The 19,542-nt window shown below is 38.3% G+C and overlaps 1 protein-coding gene across 1 annotated transcript; it reads right to left on the bottom strand.

The window, feature by feature from the left end:
* Positions 1-16,418: 16,418 nt before the first annotated feature.
* Ftmt (ferritin mitochondrial) lies at positions 16,419-17,135 on the bottom strand. The gene has a single exon (XM_036204360.1). The coding sequence runs from the start codon at positions 17,133-17,135 to the stop codon at positions 16,419-16,421; it is 717 nt and encodes a 238-aa protein (XP_036060253.1).
* Positions 17,136-19,542: the final 2,407 nt, after the last annotated feature.

Here is a 19,542-nt window from a genome sequence, read left to right as displayed (position 1 = left end):
TAAAGGAAATGTGTCACAAGAGTATAGAGGGCTCACATAGTAAACTGAGTCAAAGAAACATGATGGTGTTAGAGGGTAGAGATTAGAACAAGAACCAGATATAAGATCAGACCCACTTCTCTTTTATTCCTATGTTGTGGCAGACACCACAGTTTAGAGCACTGTGTTACACAGATTTCTTCTGGCAGCTCTGATGACTAAGACACAACATGCACATTTATTTATCCAAGATGGATGCATACCACACTTTGCTAAATTCAGTTGTGTTTTAGGAAGGCAAATGCTATTAGAATGGTTGAAAAACCACAGAACTTATTTGAATAAAATATATGTTAATGGGGAATTTAACACATTCAACAATCAACTTAATACTTGAGAATTTTTACATGTCTAATTTTCTACTGAATCCCAGCAACAATACATTGGGCAGCTAGTATCTTGCTTCAAGTGTTGGACATAAGCTGTAGGTAAATGGAGTTAACCTCACAATTGAGAGTCAGGATTTGATTTTAAAGCAGGGATTTCATTTCTTCTTTGAAGACAAAGATTTAGCTGAGTCCTCTAGCAGATGTACACTTTGAATACTAAATTTAGTCTGTAGCAAATTCACAACAGCATAATTGATAAAATTTATTAATGATAACTTTAAGTGGACATGCTAATAAAGTAAATGTGCCATTATTGATTAATTTCTGCTATACTGAAGAGATTTATTTGTAAATCTTTTGCTATATATACAAAGAAACCAGATAGAGATTTCCAAGTAAATTCCATTGTCCACAAGGTGGCGGCCTGACATTAACAACCAGTAGTTTGTACTAGTGTGTGGGATCTGGCACAGTATGTTTTACTGGTTGAAAATGCCAAGTGACCATGCGTAAAAATAATTACTCTTCAACCCATGTTTTGTGCACAATGTTCTTGGGAAGATGTATCGTTCAACTCAATTTGATTTACTCTCTCTCTCACTGCCTTGTACTTATTTACATTATTGCTACAGTGGGATATTCAGTCCATTAACTTCTAATTTAGCTAAAACAAAGAGAAACTATTTTCTTTGCAAATTGCAACATATTTTAAGATAGTGCAGTGGCTGACCTTTACATGACATAAACTCTTTGACATCAGCAGAAACAGACTGAAGAATATAACGTTTTCATCATGTGTAAACAATGTTTTCCTAATGGTCTCTTGTTGGGAACTGCAGGATGGTGCTGGTCCAGTTTATCTTGAACATGACTGTATTGAAAGCTGGGTTATGTTAAGCTAAATGCCATTTCCTGAATTGAACCTCATAGTTTCTGCTATCAAAACTCAATATTTAATTCCAGAACCCTGAGAAATTTCTGTCTTTTAGTGTCTGGTGCTGATTTTTGACACATGTAAAGACTTTATAACTGTCTAACTGTAGGGGGAGAATATGGATGTATCCCGATGCTTTTAAGAGAAGAAAATAAGGATTCATCTTAGGTTAGTTACCTCTCTCTCTCCCTTTGACGCTAACTTACAAAGAAGATGTTTCACCTTACAATTGAGAGTCAGGATTTGATTTGAAAGTGAAGTTTTCAATTCTTATGTTGTTTCCACTTCAGTCAGCCCGTGAGTTGCTTAAAATGCAGGTTTTGGTTTTTTGGAGAGGGGGGGGAGATCTTGGAAAGGAGAATTTGTCGTCTTTTTGAAAATACTTCCATTCATTTTAATTAATAGTGTATATGTTTGTGATATACAACATGATATTTTGGTATGTGTACATATGGTGGAATGACTAAAATAAGCATAATTAACATATCCACTATCTCAAATAAGAACTATTGTAATTCAGCTATGAATACTTAAAATCTTCTCATAGTCATATGTAAGAACACAATAACCATGCAATTAATTGTTGTCTCCCATGGTGTAGATATCTTTTGAATATTTTTCTCCTAACTGGAACTTTATATTTTTTTGACCATTATGACCTCAGCCACTCTCCATGCACTCTCTGTTCCTTTGAGTTCCATATTCCATATTGAGTTCCTAGCAATAGTCATGTTGTCATAGCTAATAGAATTTCCTTTGTAAACTATGAACATTATTCCATTCGCTATAAGTGCATGTATATATGTCTATGTTACATGACTATGTAAACATGTACATATATATTAGATATACATTCATATGTGTTTTAGAATCTATTCATCCCTTGCAGCTTATAGGTTCATTCTCTGTCTTAGCTGTAATAAGTATGATACAGCAACTTTCTTTTCAAAATACAGGTATCATGTCCTAATTTTAGTATGTACCTGGAAGAGGATTTCTGGGCTGTATGGAAGTTCTGCTTTGAATTTTAAACAGCAGCTACCCTGTGCCTGGCATTATGTATCATTTTATGTCTCCATAACTGTTACAAGGGTTCCCTTTACTCCACATCTTTGTCACTACTTATCTTTGGTCTTTAAAAATATTCATTGTTTTTATTTTATGTGTATATGTGTATCACTCACATGTATATCTGTACACCATGTGCATGGTGTGCTCCTGGAGTCAAGAAGGTAGTGTCGGATCCCCTGGAACTGGCTGTAGATGCTTGTTACCCACCACATAGGTGCTGGGAACAGAATCCAGGTCCTTGAGGATAACATTTAGTGCTCTTAACTGCAGAACCATTTCTCTAGCCTCTATCTTTGGTCATATATACATATATAATGAATTCATGTTGAATTTTGAACCACAGATCTTAGACAGATGTTCTTAGGTGTGGAGTACCTAGGTGATTCTAAGATAGAGATACTGCTTGCAAGACATTTATGGGGGTTAATTTATGATTAAGGCCAACTATTGATGATAAATAAAGAAAAGTCAATTAAACTTCAGGTAGGGTGGGCTGAGGAGCAATCACTGTGGCCTCAGATCTTACAGGGCTCCCTGGAGGCAGGTTATCTCAGACACTTGAGGAAAGGTGACTTTTTGTCACATGCTCTCTGGATGACCTTTCAATCCAACCCTTCACTGAGTCTACACCAAAGGAGGTGTGGTGTTGCCATTGTGATTCCCATTCAGTTCCCTGGAAGTATTCCCCAAAGCTGAAAATCGAAGCTTTTGGTACCAATAGGACTTACTAAAACCTAGGGGAGCGGTGACCAGAGGCCTGACCGGCACACTGGGTGCCACTGTGTCATCTGAAGAACTGAATGAGCAGTCACATGCTTGAAAGGGCTAGGAGAGAGAAAAGGAAGTTATACAGGAAGAGACACAAATATATTTAATGAGAACTCCTTGACTGGCTGCAGATGTATGGAGATTCGGCAAGCTGAGCCAGGAGCGGAGGTGCAGGCCTCAGATCCACCCCGGAGGTAAGCAGCCAGCAGGAGAAACCCCAGTTTAAGGTCAGCCTGGCTACATGGCAAGACGTTATCTCAGAAAATGAAAATGATGCAGGTGCTTTGAGAGTAGGAATCCTATGAAAAATTCACTTTTTTACCTGGGGAGACTGCTTTCTGACCCCTTCCATGACCCACTTTCCTGGATTATCCTTCTTTTCAGCACAGTGTAATTCCCTTTGTGAATGCTATAAAGATAAAATGCTCAGAAAGAAAGAACTTCTGGTTTCTAATGTTAAAGATTCCTGAGAATTAAAGATTTCAACCTGGGAACTATAAGTGGCCAGCAGAGGCAGTGACATTATCCTGGATATCTATTGCAGCATTCTGGATGCAGTCAATATACTCATACTAAGATGCTACATCGAAGATAAATTTGTTTACTCTAACTAGGTAAATATGTCTCCAATATACATGTCTGGGTGCATGGTGGAATGTTTGCACTATTCTAGCTAGGCTATAATATGGCTTGGTGGTTTAGTTCATTTATTGAACAGTTCTCATATAGCTGCTTATTAGTCCCTGGAGACCAGAAACTGACAACAGTAATGTAGAATCTTCTAGGGTACATGGATACTCAACAGATGGGCAACAGTAAAGGAAAGAAGGAAACCGGAAGAATAAATGTTTGAAGGGACTATGGAGTAGTGGAGCCTGCAGTGTGTTCTTGTGCATAGCATCTACCAACTTGGGGAAGATGGCGAAGGGTGGAGAGAGTGTGTCTGGGTAGCTGACTGGAGCACAAGGGATGTGAGAATACAACTAAAGATCATGGTGACCATGCAAGAGTCCTACCTAGTACAGGGCATGGAGAGCAGGCACAATGCACTTGTGTGAAACCCCAGCAGGCCTTGGTGGGAGTGGGCCATGTGGGTTATGGCAGAGAGAACTTGAAAGTGTGATTATCATGTTGTTGGTTAGATTAGATCTTCTTTGGGAAGCATTTCTTTTCTTCTCATGTTAATTGTACTCTTCTTATATTTGCAGCGACTCTTCCCTTGAGTCCTCACATACTGCAGTGATAATTTTATTGATGCTTGGACAGCCTTTGTATTATAGAACAAAATTCTCATCTGTTTTTACTTATGAAGTCTATTTTCATAGACTTCCACTCATGTTTCTCTTCACACAGCTCCTTATGTCTTCCTAATTTCCCTTTCCTTGGGTGCAGTGCTGTTTAGCCGCAGGCAGAAGTAGTGTGTTACTAATCAGGAGTTTGGTGATCTTAAAATTCCTTTGTATAGGTAAAATTCCAATTTCAAGTTGGAGTTTATATTTATATCTCTCCTTGCCTCTTGCTCATGTTACGTCTTAGCTTTTTTTCTTTGTGTATGTGTGTAGTGTATGGTATGTACACATGAGTGTGCAGGTGTAACATGCCCATATGTGGAGGGCAGATGAAGATGTTGGAAGTCTCTGACTCTCTGCCATGTTGCCTCAAGACAGGGTCTTTCACCAAACCAGAAGTTAGCTGTTTTGTTTAGATTGGCTGGCTAGCCAAGTCCCAGGATCTACTGGTCTCCCTGTAATGCAGGGATTACCAGCACATACAGCCTTTTCTGTTTCTTTATGTGAATTTTGAAGAGTTGAATTCAGATCAATATGCTTGCAAATCAAGCACTTTTCCCCACAGAGCCACCCCCCCATTCATCTTTTTAAGTTCAGGTCTTGCTATGTGTGCTTCCTGCCCTTAAACTTGCTATATAGCTTAGGTTGCCCTCAAACCAGCTTCCCTTCTGCCTCTTCATCTGCCAGGTGCTGGGATTACAGTGTGTACCACTTGTCTGGTGATCATCTTACATTCTTCAGATTGGTTAGCAAAGAAATTTATGTCCTGTGCCCTTTCAAAATCACAAATATGTAGCGTGTAATTATTTTAAAATGAAGGGAATGAAGTATACAGTTTATCTGAAATTGTTACTTCTCAGACACACAGTATATATCTGTAGAGAAAAATTAAAAAAAATCTATGTATTTTTTTCCAGTTTTGTTGATTGATAAGCTCTCTAAAATTCATACCAATAGGAGATTAACTGAAAGCCTGTTCTTTATCTTGTGTGGATACTGCTAAATTAGAGGATAATTACTTTTATTTACCTGTTTGAATCTGTTATATGTACTTCATGTATACCAGTAAAATTTTACCATCCAGACATTCAACTCAGATACTGCTGACATGACTAATATCTTCAGTGCCAATTAGTGTGTTAAAATCTAATAATTAAGACTTTGATATCATTATATTCTACTAATGGATATAATTAAGCTCATAAATCATGTTGTTTAAGATAAAGCATTCAGTGAGAAATCTCTTGTGGAAAAGCATTTTATTTAGTTCTTCAGATGAAGAACTTAACATGGATTTGATCTCAAATCCTTCCATAGAAAGTGGAGCTACAGAGTAGAAATCTCTAGAACCTAAAACTTAAACCCCAGAGTATTAATTTGGCTTACAAACTTACTAATAATATGAATTCTGAGTGTACATTTATTAGAAAGATGAAATAACACCTAGATGACAGAATTGTGAGAAATAGATGTTAATGTGTATAAGGAATTTCATAAATTTCCTAGTACAAAGCTACTATAAATTATTACTACTCATTAAATTTTAAACAAGAACCTTGTCCCTATTTCTAATTTTGGTTCACAATGAATTATTTTCTCTGTGACTGCCATGTTAACTCAAATATGACTATTTAAACCAAGGAAGGCCTGATAAAGGTCAGAAATCAGTCTTTAGAGAGAGACCAGTTTCTTCAAACTTTTGCTGGGCCACATTAGGTGAAGAAGAATTGCTGTGCCTCACACATTAAATATACCAAATGTGGCAAACTGTGATAATTAGGTCAATGCACAATTTTCATACCTACTGCCAAAGACCAACAAATGTCTTCACATAAAAAATTCCTAATTATGTGTTGCTCCATTTGGAGTTTCCTTGAAAACTGTTGAACATGTCCTATGTTAAAGTCACTAATAAATAACACCTTTAGTTAATGAAACTTCATTGAGTTTTTTTTTATGTACCAGAAAAGAAGGAAAGATAAAACTAGTGGGATACTTGATAATCTATTTGAAGAACTAATGGAATAATAGATGCAGTTTTGATAAGATGTAGTTGAAATTCTTGATGAGTTCTCAAGATGCTCACCAGATATTTTGATTCTAAGTTTATTCTCTGTGTGCTGAAATGTAGGTGTTGCCCAGAAGCAATGCCATGAATAAGGTTTGTTTATGAAGTGAGGGAGGGTTGTCTCTGTGAAAACAGGCTTGTAAAATGTAGTAAAGAGATATGATTAAACTTTTCTTTAAATTGAATGTCAGATTTTAGCTCTCTGAAGTCTATTGGGAAAATTGGCAGGTAATATACTGATGTTGACTAAAGGTAGAGTCACAGATACAGGAAAAATTTCCCAGAAATCTTAAAATCTATTTTCAACTCTCTATATCAGCTCAGAAAGCAAAGTTGCATACTTTGTGCTGTTTACAGGCCTATGTTTAGTAATGTGCTGAAATGCCTAAAATTGTGTTAAGTTGAGCTGGCTACAGTTTCATTTAGGAAGCTGTTATGATTTGAAATACTTTACTGATAAGCTGCTTTTTACCTTGAAGAGCCATGTTTAGCTTGTTTAAATAAGCAGCTGTACCCACTAAACAATGCTACTTCTGCAAACCAGTTTTCATTGTCAAGTACTGGCACAAATATTGATTTTGATACCATAAATGACTTTATAACATATCACAAATCATAAACTTCTCTTACCATTTGGCCTTGGTTCAGATACCATATTTCCAAAGAACAAATGATGTCACTATAGACAGCACATTCTTGGAATTAGTGATGATTCAGTACCTTGGCCCATATGAAATTCATATCCTGATGGCAATTTGAATGAATTCATCCACTTTAATGCTTTTATGCATATTTTTTGATGGAATACTTTATTAAACATGGATGTGAGTTTTGAAGCATAACCACATCCTTTTCTACTATTTTCCAAGTCCCTCCTTTTAACTACCATAACTTGGCACCATGAATAACTATAGCAGGTAGGTGGAAAATGAAACAAAGGACCCAACTTGATGTTTTTTCAATGGTTTGTATAAATTTCTTGGTGTAGTTATGTCTTGAAATGGCACAAAGGTAGCCATTTCTTCAGTGATACCATATTTATCATTGGCACCTCTAATGAAAATGGAGAGTTGAGCAGTACCTGTCACTTTGGTGCTGCCTGCCATCTACCACCAAAGTCTAAACATTGACAGCTCTACTCTCCATTTTCTCTGGGGATAAACTTTCCAATGTCTTCAGTTTGCCTGGAAACAGTGTGTAGAGATAAACTATTTTTAACAAAATACCTACCCCTTGTAAGAGCAGATCTTATCTGCCACACTCTTCATACATTACTTAATACATTCACCACTGATGAATGATTTTGAATTCTTTGCCATTAAAAAGTCACCACATAACTAGCTCACATAGCCGAGTCCATGTAAGTGATAACTCTTCAAAAAGTACTTTGTTGTGAAGACAGACTTTTTCATAATTATGCCATTTGGTCCTTAGAGCACAACTGTTGATACAACATAATCCTTGATATCCACTGAGTTTAACAGCATTTCATTTGTTTGCACATATAATGCTTCTTCAGTTCATAATATTTGCAATCTTACACAAACTCTCTATAAATTAAGAAGCTTGCCTTATTATTTGCCTTGAGGAAAAGAAATATTCATCCATCTACTTTTCTTTGAACAAACTTCCTTCATCTATAATTTTGGGATCATGTTGCCTTGCTTTAGCAGACTTCTTGTTCTGTATTGTGATCTGTCTGTTTCAATATCTCTTCCCAATTTATCTAAAGATCTCGGTAAGCAGCCTTCTTTTGAGGGAAGTTTCCAGTACCACTTAGAAAGAATAAAAATACTGTGATATCCACAGCACTGAACTGCACAAAATATAGAAATGAATTTAAATTTGATTAAAGGCCACTAGTAGATCACCAATGAACACAGGACAGAAAATGGCAAAAATACAGTGTATTGTGAAGTTAAAAGAATATGAAGAAGAAATAGTAAATGGATGAAATAAAAAATAACAGGAAAGGGGAATGCAAAGGAAAAGCAAGTTGGATAAAAGAAAAGAAAACAAGAACCAAGAGAAAGAGGAGAGGAAAGAGAAGGTGGTAAAGGAGAATGTTCAGTAAGTTGAAAAACTCTCCAACAAAATAATTTAAGAAGGACCTTTAAGAAACAACACAAAAGCCCTTTAAACAAGAGTCAAGAAACTATGTATTATATCAGAAAAGGTGAAGGGAGAGTAAAGCGTACAAGGTACACAAAGAACAAGTGATGTGTTAGCTTCTTTCCAGAACCTTCAGAATTGGAGTCAACCAGGTGGTTGTAGTGGATTGGGCTGAGGGTAAGGGAACATGAAGACTTGTCTTTCTAGGTTCTCAATCTTCCTAATGCTGTGCCCCTGCAATACAGTTCCTTATGTTGTGGTGACCCTGAACCATACAATTATTTTGTTGCTACTTCATGAGTATAATTTTGCTACTGTCATGAATCAAAATGTAAATATTTGATATACAGGGTGTGTGATATATGACCCCCATGGGGTTGTCACCCACAGGTTGAGAACCTCTGTTTTTGGTGCTCTAGCTTGCTGCTGAGTCCTCCACTGTCAAATACCCAGCAGAACTGTCTTTATTTTCTTCTTTCCACTCCAGTGCCTCTCGGCAGCCTGAGATGGGCAGGCTTCCCTACCACAGGGGACTTCTTAGCTCTTATAGCCCAGTGGGGCTTAGCTTGTAGCCCTGTGATGTCTCCTAAATACATTGCGACTGGCTGAAGAGAACTGAGATCCATATGGGAGACTGGGATCCAAAGTTTTCTAAATCCAGTAAGCATGAAGCACCCCATCAGAAGGATCAGACTGCAAATGTTCAGTAGCATACTGGAACTTAAGAGCTCTCAGTCTCTGAAGCAGTGAATCGTCTGGCTATGGAGGGTGATCTACTAGCTGACCCAAGCTCCGAGATACTGCAGTCATCATCTATTAATGGGGTCAGTTACTAGCAACGGAGGGCAGAGCTTCGGCCTACCTTACTCTTCACTGCCTGAATCCAGGTTATTGTTGCCAGAACATGTACCATCAGTGTTTCTTTCTTTACCTCTGCCTTTTGCAGCTGTCTTTAAGAACTTATGTTTGCTGGGCAGTGGTGGCACACGCCTTTAATCCCAGCACTCGGGACGCAGAGCCAGGTGGATCTCTGTGAGGCCAGCCTGATTTACAGAGCGAGATCCAGGAAAGGCACAAAGCTGCACAGATAAACCCTGTCTTGAAAAAAACAAACAAACAAAAGAAGAACTTGTGTTTGTGGCCTGGTGACTCCAGGACCTCTGACATATGACTGTTTTTGTTCTCAGACTGTCATGTAAATTCAGCCTTAAATAATAGATTCCAAATTAATAATAATAATAAATAAAATAATAAAATAATAATAATAATAATAATAATAATAATAATAATAATGTCCCCTTTCAAGGTTGTAACTAGTCATAGTTCTTCAATTCACAAAGAGTAACAAAGTGGAAGTCTCCTCTGTCCCTGATCCACAGTGCCAGAGGAGTCACCCTCTCACCAACTGAGTCCACGGCTGTCAAGGACTATGGGTTTGTCCTATGGATGGGACTTCCAGTCTCTTCTCCCTTGCCTTGCCTGGCTTGCCTCTTGGATAAGGTTTTCACTACCAGCAGCCAGACCATGATATGTGCTGCTTAGTTCTTTTTAGTGAGAGCCTTTCTGTTTGTCCATACTTTCAGCCACCCTACATTTTCTTTGTGTTCCTGATACTCTTCTTCTCTCTTTGGAAGAGAACTCCCCCCCCCCCCAGGGTTTCTCTGTGTAGTTTTGGTGCCTTTCCTGGAACTCACTCTATAGACCAGGTTGGCCTTGAACTCACAGAGATCCGCCTGCCTCTGCCTCCTGAGTGCTGGGATTAAAGGCATGTGCCACCACCGCCCAGTGGAAAAGAATCTTTCGGGGGATTATTTTTGTTTTTTGTTATCCCAAATTTCCTCATTCATTACTTCACATAGAGGCAGCTTCTAATCCACCATCTTATTCTAGCGCTGGTTGCTGTATTTTATATTGTGAAGGCCCCAGGTTCTATTTTAAATATTAGACACAGAGTAAGGACTTTGTATTTATAAAATACTTTCTATTTGCTTACAATTTGTATTAATATGTGAATAGAATTAACTGTTGTATTATGCATAGGTGGTCAAGACTTCATAAATAATCTCATTTGCTATTTTAGTTAGAATATTGAGAACTGCCTAGATAAGACCCCTCACTTGACCTCCTTCTCATAGGACACTCTTCCAGGTTTTCCCTCTTCAGTGCTTGCTGATTTTTGAGGACAGATCCTTGCAGTTCATGCCTGAGCTCTGATCTTGGGTGCCACGCTCCCTGGAACCCTGCTCTATTCCTTTTTCCTCAAGCCTATCCTTTCTGCCAGCTTATTTTCTAAGAACATTTGCAGTCATCTCCCTCTTGTGCTTTTGATTAAAGAGAGAAACAAAAAAAACCTTTGCAAAGAGTTCTATATTTTCCACCTCGTTTCCCTTAATCTGATTTGACATTCTGCCCCCGCCACTCCGAAAGGCATTACTCTGAAATAGCTATTGACTTTCCTATCACCAGCCTTGATGGCCCCTCAGTCCAGAGGCACAGTCAACTCTGACACATTGGAGAGGAACTCTCTTTCTGGCTCCAAGATCAGTGCTGCATTTTAAAATTATTGTTTGCCTTCATATTTTTATGTTCTGTTTCTGAATCTTTTTAAGTTTTTAAAAGTCTAATCTACCCTACATCTAGAACCTACCCAGTTCCTGTGTCTGGGCCTGTCTTCTGCTTCCCCCCTTTTTTTTAGGGTAGTAATAGTAATACTACTAATTAGTGATAGCTCCCTGAGAAGCTTCCAGATCCTTTTCTTCAATATTTATATTTCCCCTAATTTTCATTTATTTTTATAAAATTATGGTAATTTCATACATGAGTTCTAATTTGAAGTTTTCTAAAAGTCTAGATTATCACTTTTAACTGGTTTCAGGATATTTTAATAATTCACTCATTCATTATCATCCCAGACCTACTGGCAGGCAGGTAGGTCTCTAGACAATAATAAAACAAAAGGTCTGGCCGATGGAACTTGATTCCTAGCGAGAGAAGAAATCCTGTGCAAACCCAAACTGTGTCAGGTGGTGATAAATAACATGGAGAAAAGAAACTCAAAGGAGAGGAACTAAGTAATGAAGAAATAGTGACTAAATTAGAATGGGTGATCGTGATGTCTTCATACATTGGCAGTCAGAGATATAAAGGGAGTGTGAATGCATAGTACATTTGCTTTCAGTGTGAAAATGTTCACCACAGAGGGACCAGGTTTGAGGGACAGGGATCAGTGGGGGCAAATATATCTGGGGGTACTGACAAAAAGGCACTCTCTCTCTCTCTTAGTCCCTTCCCCTTCCTTTTCCTCTCCCTTTCCTTTCTTTTCCATTTTACTCATTTTTTAATTATAGAGAGAGAACATTGATGATCCCAGCATTCAGGGATAATGATAACTCTTAAAAGTTCACACACATACACACACAGACACAGACAGACAGACAGACAGACAGACACACACACACACACACACACACACACACACACACACAATCTCTCAAGTCTTAGCACTTGTTGCAAACATTCATATTCATAAGCCCACACCTAGTGCATAGAACTGTATGTGCTCAGTTACATAGGGCATGGTATACAACATGATCTCGACTTTTTTCTAAGTTGTGAAAATCATTAAAGACTTCTGAGAAGTATTAAGGATGGACTGAGTAAAATAAAACACACAGTGGCTGCTTTGTGGAGAAACAAGTCCATCCACACAAGAGTGGATACAGGCAGACCTGTTAAGAAAGTGATGTTAAGGATAATAATGCAGGTAATGATGAGAGCTTATAGAAAAATGATAGCTTAAGGAAGTTGCATTGGAAGAATTTGCTGGCATTATGAACTATAATATGGAAAGAAAGAGCAGAGTCATGTATGGATAGATCATGGAAAGTCGTAGAATGGAATTGTACTTATAGAAAGAGAAGAAGGGAATATATGTTTGGGAGGGAAAAGGAGTCAAGAATGTAGCTTTAAATGGGTCAATTATGAGATGTCTGATATATATCTGAAGAAAAGTGTCAAGTATTTGTTATGCAATCCCAGAGTTCAAAGGGGAGAGCCATTACATTACATAAATAAGTGATTTATAATCAAATAAAATTTGATTTGGTGAGATATTTAGAAAATAAATGCAGATACATATGAGAAATCTAGATGCAAGGATAGTACAGCAGCATGGTCCAATGTTCCAAATTCAGGAGGGTAAGAGGGGGTTGAAAGGGTGGCTGAGATTTGTAACAGTGAGTGATCTCAGGCACTGCTAGTGTTGATAAAGAAGAGGTTGGAAAATGAATTTATAAACACAGGACCCGCATGTCTTTGACAATGGAAATAAAATTTATGTGAAGCTGAACTTGGAAATGATCAGAAGATAGCAGAGTAAGAAGTGGAGATCGAGAGCAGGAGTACATTTGCTAAAAATGTCATCCGGGCATTGGTGGCGCACGCCTGTAATCCCAGCACTCGGGAAGCAGAGCCAGGAGGATCTCTGTGAGTTCAAGGCCAGCCTGGTCTCCAAAGCGAGATCCAGGAAAGGTGCAAAGCTGCACAGAGAAACCCTTTCTCAGCAAACAAACAAACAAACAAACAAAAACCAAAAACCAAAAAACTAATATATATATATCATCAACGGGGTGGGTACAGGATAGTTGTTTTCTATTTTCCAGAAGTATTATGAGTCTAAGGGTAGTGATATTTGTTAAAGGAAAAGGAAGACGACATTTTACATTGCCACAGCAGTCAACTAATGAAGTTGGGAAACCTCTGCAACAGAGGGTTACTGTAGGTATCCCTTATCCTTGGGTTCTGTGGAAAGGCTGGAGTTGCTTGCTTCAACCATTGTAGCATGACTGAAAATATGACAAATGCATACAAATGTAAGGGTATGATTAATTCAGTGCAGGAGCAGTGTGGAAATTTCCTGTGATTATTTCTAATTTCTCAGTGAGTAAAAGGATTATCCTTGACAGGAGGGAAGGGGGACTGGGCTATTTGAGGAGCTAGGAGACTGTAAAATAATTATCCAAAATAGCTGTTTAATACTCGTAACAGCACCAGCAGAAGAAATGTCACCCTGTAAGATGAGAATACACATGCACACACCCCAAGCAAGTGTCATTGGACAATACCCTGACTTCACCGACATTCCTTTCAATTCTATTTTGTTCACAGAAAGTGGATAGTGACTCAGTAACCAATCTCATGACACACTAACGGGTTACAGCGTGCTGTTTGAAAAACACTCATCCAGAAAAACCAAAGAGGAAATTTCCTAAAGATGTATAATAGGATGTCTGTGCAGCAAAACAGACTACTTCAGAATAAAATGGGAAATGAGAGTAATCACCACCGAGCAAACCCGGCACCCTCACACACTCCCCTCCTCTGCTTAGCTCTCCTGTTGAGAGCGCTGTTTATTTCTAAGTCCCACATTTTCCAGTAATGGACTTTAGACACATCGAGTTTTATATTTCCTGTTTTTGTCTCCTTTTTTCATCGAATGGATCATGATCACAAAATTCAAGTGATTTCACCCCTGATTTCCCACTAGTATCTCTTTCTTTGAATTCTGCTCCCATAATTTTAACCATAGTTCAAGACTCTTTTTGTCTTACTCTACATCTTATAGTTCATTCTTTTCTTATGATAATAATGGATAACCATAAGAAAGCTGTCTTAAAATACTAATTTTAGAAAACATGAACTGAAATGTCACTTTTAAAGGAATTTTACCTAATGTGATGTAAATGTACATATTTCCAGTAATTTTAATATCTGTTATTCAATATTCTCTGTGATTCTTCTGATATATTTAGACTCATATAATGTAACCCTGCCATGTAACACAACTTGCTTTTAAAATAATTCATTATGAATTTATGGCCACATCAGAATGTATTTAGCAAAGCTGCATTTAATGGCAGCTGCTATGGTATCCCATGTATGGTGTTTCCCTGGGAACACTTGAATGCCCTGTGAGAACACGGGGCATGTACTCTGCTGTATCTTCCAATTACAGACCATAGGGAACCTAATTTTTCAAGGACTCCAAGCTGCTGTTCTAAAAGTCCACACTTCTTATGTTTCAATCACTGAGTACATTGGAAATTCAGTCAATCAATGAATATATTGAAAAGAACTTGGGCAGGGATACTTAGGCAGTGTCTGACATAGTGAGTTTTGTCCAATGACCTTTGGCTAAAGGATTCTTGACAGCCCTGTACAAATTTCCACAGAGCAATGAGTTTCCATGAAACAACTCACAACACTTATCCTTCTCTCTCTAAGAACCAGACTTATGAGAAGCCTAATGTAAGCTATCTTATAGGTTTTAAGACCTTCCTGTAAGAGTAAATACACAACTCTTTCCAACATTTCTTTTACAGGCCTTCCATTTTTTCCCCTAGCTTCTTGTACACTAATTCTTGTCATCTCTGTTTCAGATGACTCAAATTAAACATAGACCTTCGTGTGGTTTTCAGGTTAATCTGCTGATTTTTCGTTGTTTTGAACATTTCTCTATTGGAACTCTGGGAAGCATTTCCTTTTCCCATACCTGTAGTAACTTAAACCACCCATCCCCTGAACCTTACACCTACACACTGCTATTTCCATGCCTTTTTTTTCAGCCATTAAATGTTTCTTTAGTTGATTCCAGTATCTGTTCACTGAACATCTCCCTCTCACTTTCCCCTTCTGTCCAAAAATAAAAACCAACCATCAGCCAATGAACAGATAAAAAACCCCATAAAACAAAAAGCAAACACAAATAAACTAAAATCAAAAGCAACAACAAAACCCTTGCCCAGTGGGAAGCTTCCATCATTCCATCATTCTGGATCTTGACTGTTTCTGCTCCACAGTCTTTCTTTCCCATTCTAAACACCATAAAAGTGCATTTTAGGAATGGTTTTCCCTCTGGGTTATATTAAAAGGTACAACCTTGTGGTTAGAGTCTGGTATAGAGTCTAAAACAAAACCAACCTGCTCTGTTACATTGCAGTTAATTTTTTAAAGACCCCCCCCCCAAAAAAAAATCATCCTATCTTTAGATAGTATATGGTTGGGAAACAGTGAAACAGAAAAAATACATTTTTGATTGTGTGTGTGTGTGTGTGTGTGTGTGTGTGTGTGTGTGTTTAATTAAAAGACTTCTCAGAACCCTTAAAATGTGAATCCATGGAGCTGTCCACACCACCACTGATACCTGATGTAACCAATACCATATTTGACATGAAAGCTTTAAAAAAAAAAACCAAAAAAAAAACCAAAAAAAAAAAAAAACCCACTAGGTCATCTTCATATATTGCCATTTCTTGGAGAAAACTGGGAAAATAGAATAGTTGTTAAAAATATGCATGTGTGATTTTCATAGTATTCTACATCTTCTCTGTCTTATGGTTATTTATGTTTTATATATTTTCCTGACTGAGCATTGTGTGTAAGATCCTGAAGACAGTACAAATTGTTGAACTGAAAAATTATGGAATTTCAATTAAGGTTTGTGGTTAGGAACAACATTTGATAATATTCTAAGAGCACGATGTTGTATCTAATTTCAGTGTTTTGTGTTCCATCTTTTCATACCACATATTCTGGGCTATCTTTTAGGCTGGGAAAAGTATTAGTATTTTGGTGTTGACACAAAGTTGTGGTGAACACCAGGCTAAGCATATTATCTCTACAAAACACTGTCAGAACAGTCCAAAAAGGAGAATATAAAAGACAGAGTTAAATTTGAAGGGCAAGAAAGCAGGCGACCACTAACTCCAGGTCTTGGGACCCACTGGGGTATTGGAAAGGCAGTCTCTGCCTTAGTGTTTGTTCTCACTCCCAAGGGTATGCTTGTCAAAAAGATACTCTGCTAGGCCAGCAGCAGGAGCCCCCATGGTGACCAAGTTGTGCACGTGGTCACCTAATTCTTTGATAGACTTCACTTGCTCATGCAGATAGTGGGTTTCCAGAAAGTCGCACAAGTGAGGATCTCCTTTTTCTGAGGCCAGAGTATGCAAGTCCAGCAGCGACTGGTTTACACTCTTTTCCAGGAGCAGAGCACATTCCATGGCCCGCAGTCCGCTCTCCCAGTCATCCTGGTCTGGCTTCTTGATATCCTGGAGGCAGATGCGGCCTCCACGCTGGTTCTGCAGCCTCATTAGCTTTTCCGCATGCTCCCTCTCCTCCAGGGACTGGCGAAGGAAATACTTGGAGAAGTTGTACAAGGCCACATCATCTCTGGAGAAGTAGTAGGCCATGGACAGGTACACATAGGACGCATAAAGTTCCTTGTTGATTTGGCGGTTGATGGCAGCCTCGGAATCTGGGTGAAAGTTTTGCCGCACCCTAGCAGGTCCAGTGGAGTCCTGGGAGGAGGAGGCCACCGAGGCCAGCAGACGTCGACCGGAAGCTGGTAGGGGACCTGAAGGATACCTGGAGGCCAAACACTGTGGGACAGTGCATCTGTGCAGCACACGGGGCAGAGATATCAGTGCAGGGCCGGTGTGCTTGGAAAAAAAGCAGAAATAGGACAGCATGACTCCTCTTGTTTGAAAGTAGGGGAAACTGAGGCCAGGAAAGCTCGGTACAAGGTCTGCTGCTGAGCTTGAGGTCTAAATGAGAACGCAGCCTTAGCAATGACCTCTGCGTCACACGGCCCTTCTCTTCCGCGGAGTTCTAAGAGATCTCGGCCACTGAGGCTGTGTAACTCATTTGTCGGGTAGGCATGGCACGAGGGTCACACCGAGTCCTTAAAAAAGGGAACCCAGACAGATACCATTTACAATACCACGCTGAATGACTAACACAAGATTCTGGTTTAGACAGCGTGTAGTTGATTAGTTTACCTAAATTAAAATTCTGTCATTAAGAGTAGGCTCAGTGACTCACTGAAGAAAAGACTTAGGTGTCCCTGTGTCCGTCTACTAGTCTTTTCCTGTCTAAGACCCTAAGGTCATGGAAAGGAAGATACAATAAATTTTCATATGCAAAGCGTTACAAAGGACTCCTGGTTATTTTAACAAACATAGGTAGGGAAATAGTTACTGGTGTAACGGAAAACTTCTTAACTGTAATAACTACTTTTAAAACGCATTGTCTTTTTAAATACAGAACTTACCTTTCTTGTAAAGAAGTCATATTTTAAACTCGCTGTGTAGACCCGGGTTGTCTTGGAACGCATTTTATAGACCAGGCTGGCCTCGAACTCACTGAGATCCACCTGCCTCTGCCTCCCAAGCGCCAGGATTAAAGGCGTGTGCACAACAAACCACTGAATCTTCAGAATTAAGATTCAGTGGTTTGTTGTTTTCCGTAGCCACAGTTGGGCTTGAATTCACCATCTTCCTCCGTCCCACATCTCAAGAGCTGAGATTACAGGTATGTGTCACCATTCTCAAAGAAGAACATTTAATCTTAAGTAAAATGTGGGTGATGGTTAAGATGATAGAAAAAAAAAGTTCATAGAGGCAAGCAAAATATTTAAAAAGATTTGTCTAAGAATAACTTCCACATATTAAATTTCAGATATTTATCACAGTTTCAGCCTGACACCTGTGAAACCACCAGCTAAACCCAGATAATGACATTTGTCGACCACTTCCGTATCCTTTTACACTTCCTAATTCTAAATTCTGACTCTTCCTATCTAGTCTCACTCCTGACACCCACCGATTTGCTGTACCTCACTTTCTTGGCTAGTTTGTATTTTCTAGGTTCCTCTACACTGTAATTACCACCAGGCACAAAGCCTGGTTTCTTTAACTCAGAATAATAAAGTCTGTTTACACTGGAGTATACCAATACTTTAGCTTATTTTTATTGCTGTACAACATTATAAAGATAAAATCCAATTTATCCTATCTGCTGATGAACAATTTAGTTACAGTTTAGGGTATTAAAATCAAGCTGTGAGTGACATGCCTGTATAGGACTTTGTGAGTTCATATGTTTTCTCTTGGGTAACTAAATTAATCTAAAGTGACCAGATAATATGGTATGTGTAACTGTTTACAAATCACACAACTTTCCCCTAAGTTCTCATACAATGACATTCTCTTTAACATGTTGAGTCCAAGTTCCTCCTGATGCTTGCTAACACCTGGCATCATCATTCAGATAAGGTTAAAAAAAAAAAATTACAGTCAGTCAGGAGGTGGTGGTGCCTTCCTTTAATCCCAGCACTTTGGAGGTAGAAGCAGGAGGATCTTTGTGAGTTCCAGGCCAGCCTGGTCTAAAGAGGGAGTTCCAGGACAGGCTCCAAAGCCACACAGAGAAACACTGTTTCGAAAAAAAAAAATAAATAAAAATAAAAAATAAAAAAATTACATTCATTGTGATAGGTGTACATTAGTATTGTGTTTTTAATTTGTGTCCTTGAGATAGTTAAATGACAGTGTGTTACCTTGTGCTGCTTTGCCATTATCTTTGATGAGTATATGCTTAAGTATTTTGCCCTTTTATATATTAAAGCATTTTTGTTTGTTTGTTTGTGTACTTTGGGAACCTTGATTTTCTGTTCTTTGTATCTCTGCATCCAGCACTGTTTCTATTGAAGTCTTTTTTATGTCACAAAGTTACCTTTTTATATCCCCTTTCTTTGTTTTTTTACAAAGCAAGTCACATGATGTTTCTAAATAAGTTTCTTCAATTGCTGATTTTTGATACTCCTAGGGGCCTCTGGGTGGTTAGAAAGTCCAATGATAGCATGTAAGCATTTGTAATACAGTGCTTAACATAGGATGAACACTTGAGTATTCTCTGACACGTCCTGTTGAATATTCTTGTTTAAATTTTCAAAATCCATTATTTTATATTATTCAGTAAGCAAATATTACTGTGATTAAAAGCAGAACAGGAAGGCCTGTTTAGATTTCGAGAAACACTTACCTATATTAGATAACATTGCTATCATGCATAAATAGTGGGAAATTACTTTCTTCTACG

Source organism: Onychomys torridus, chromosome 13 (genome assembly GCF_903995425.1).
Source record: "Onychomys torridus chromosome 13, mOncTor1.1, whole genome shotgun sequence".
Lineage (NCBI taxonomy): Eukaryota > Metazoa > Chordata > Mammalia > Rodentia > Cricetidae > Onychomys > Onychomys torridus.
Note: the sequence above shows the minus strand (reverse complement) of the source record. Positions and strands in the feature narration are given on the sequence as shown.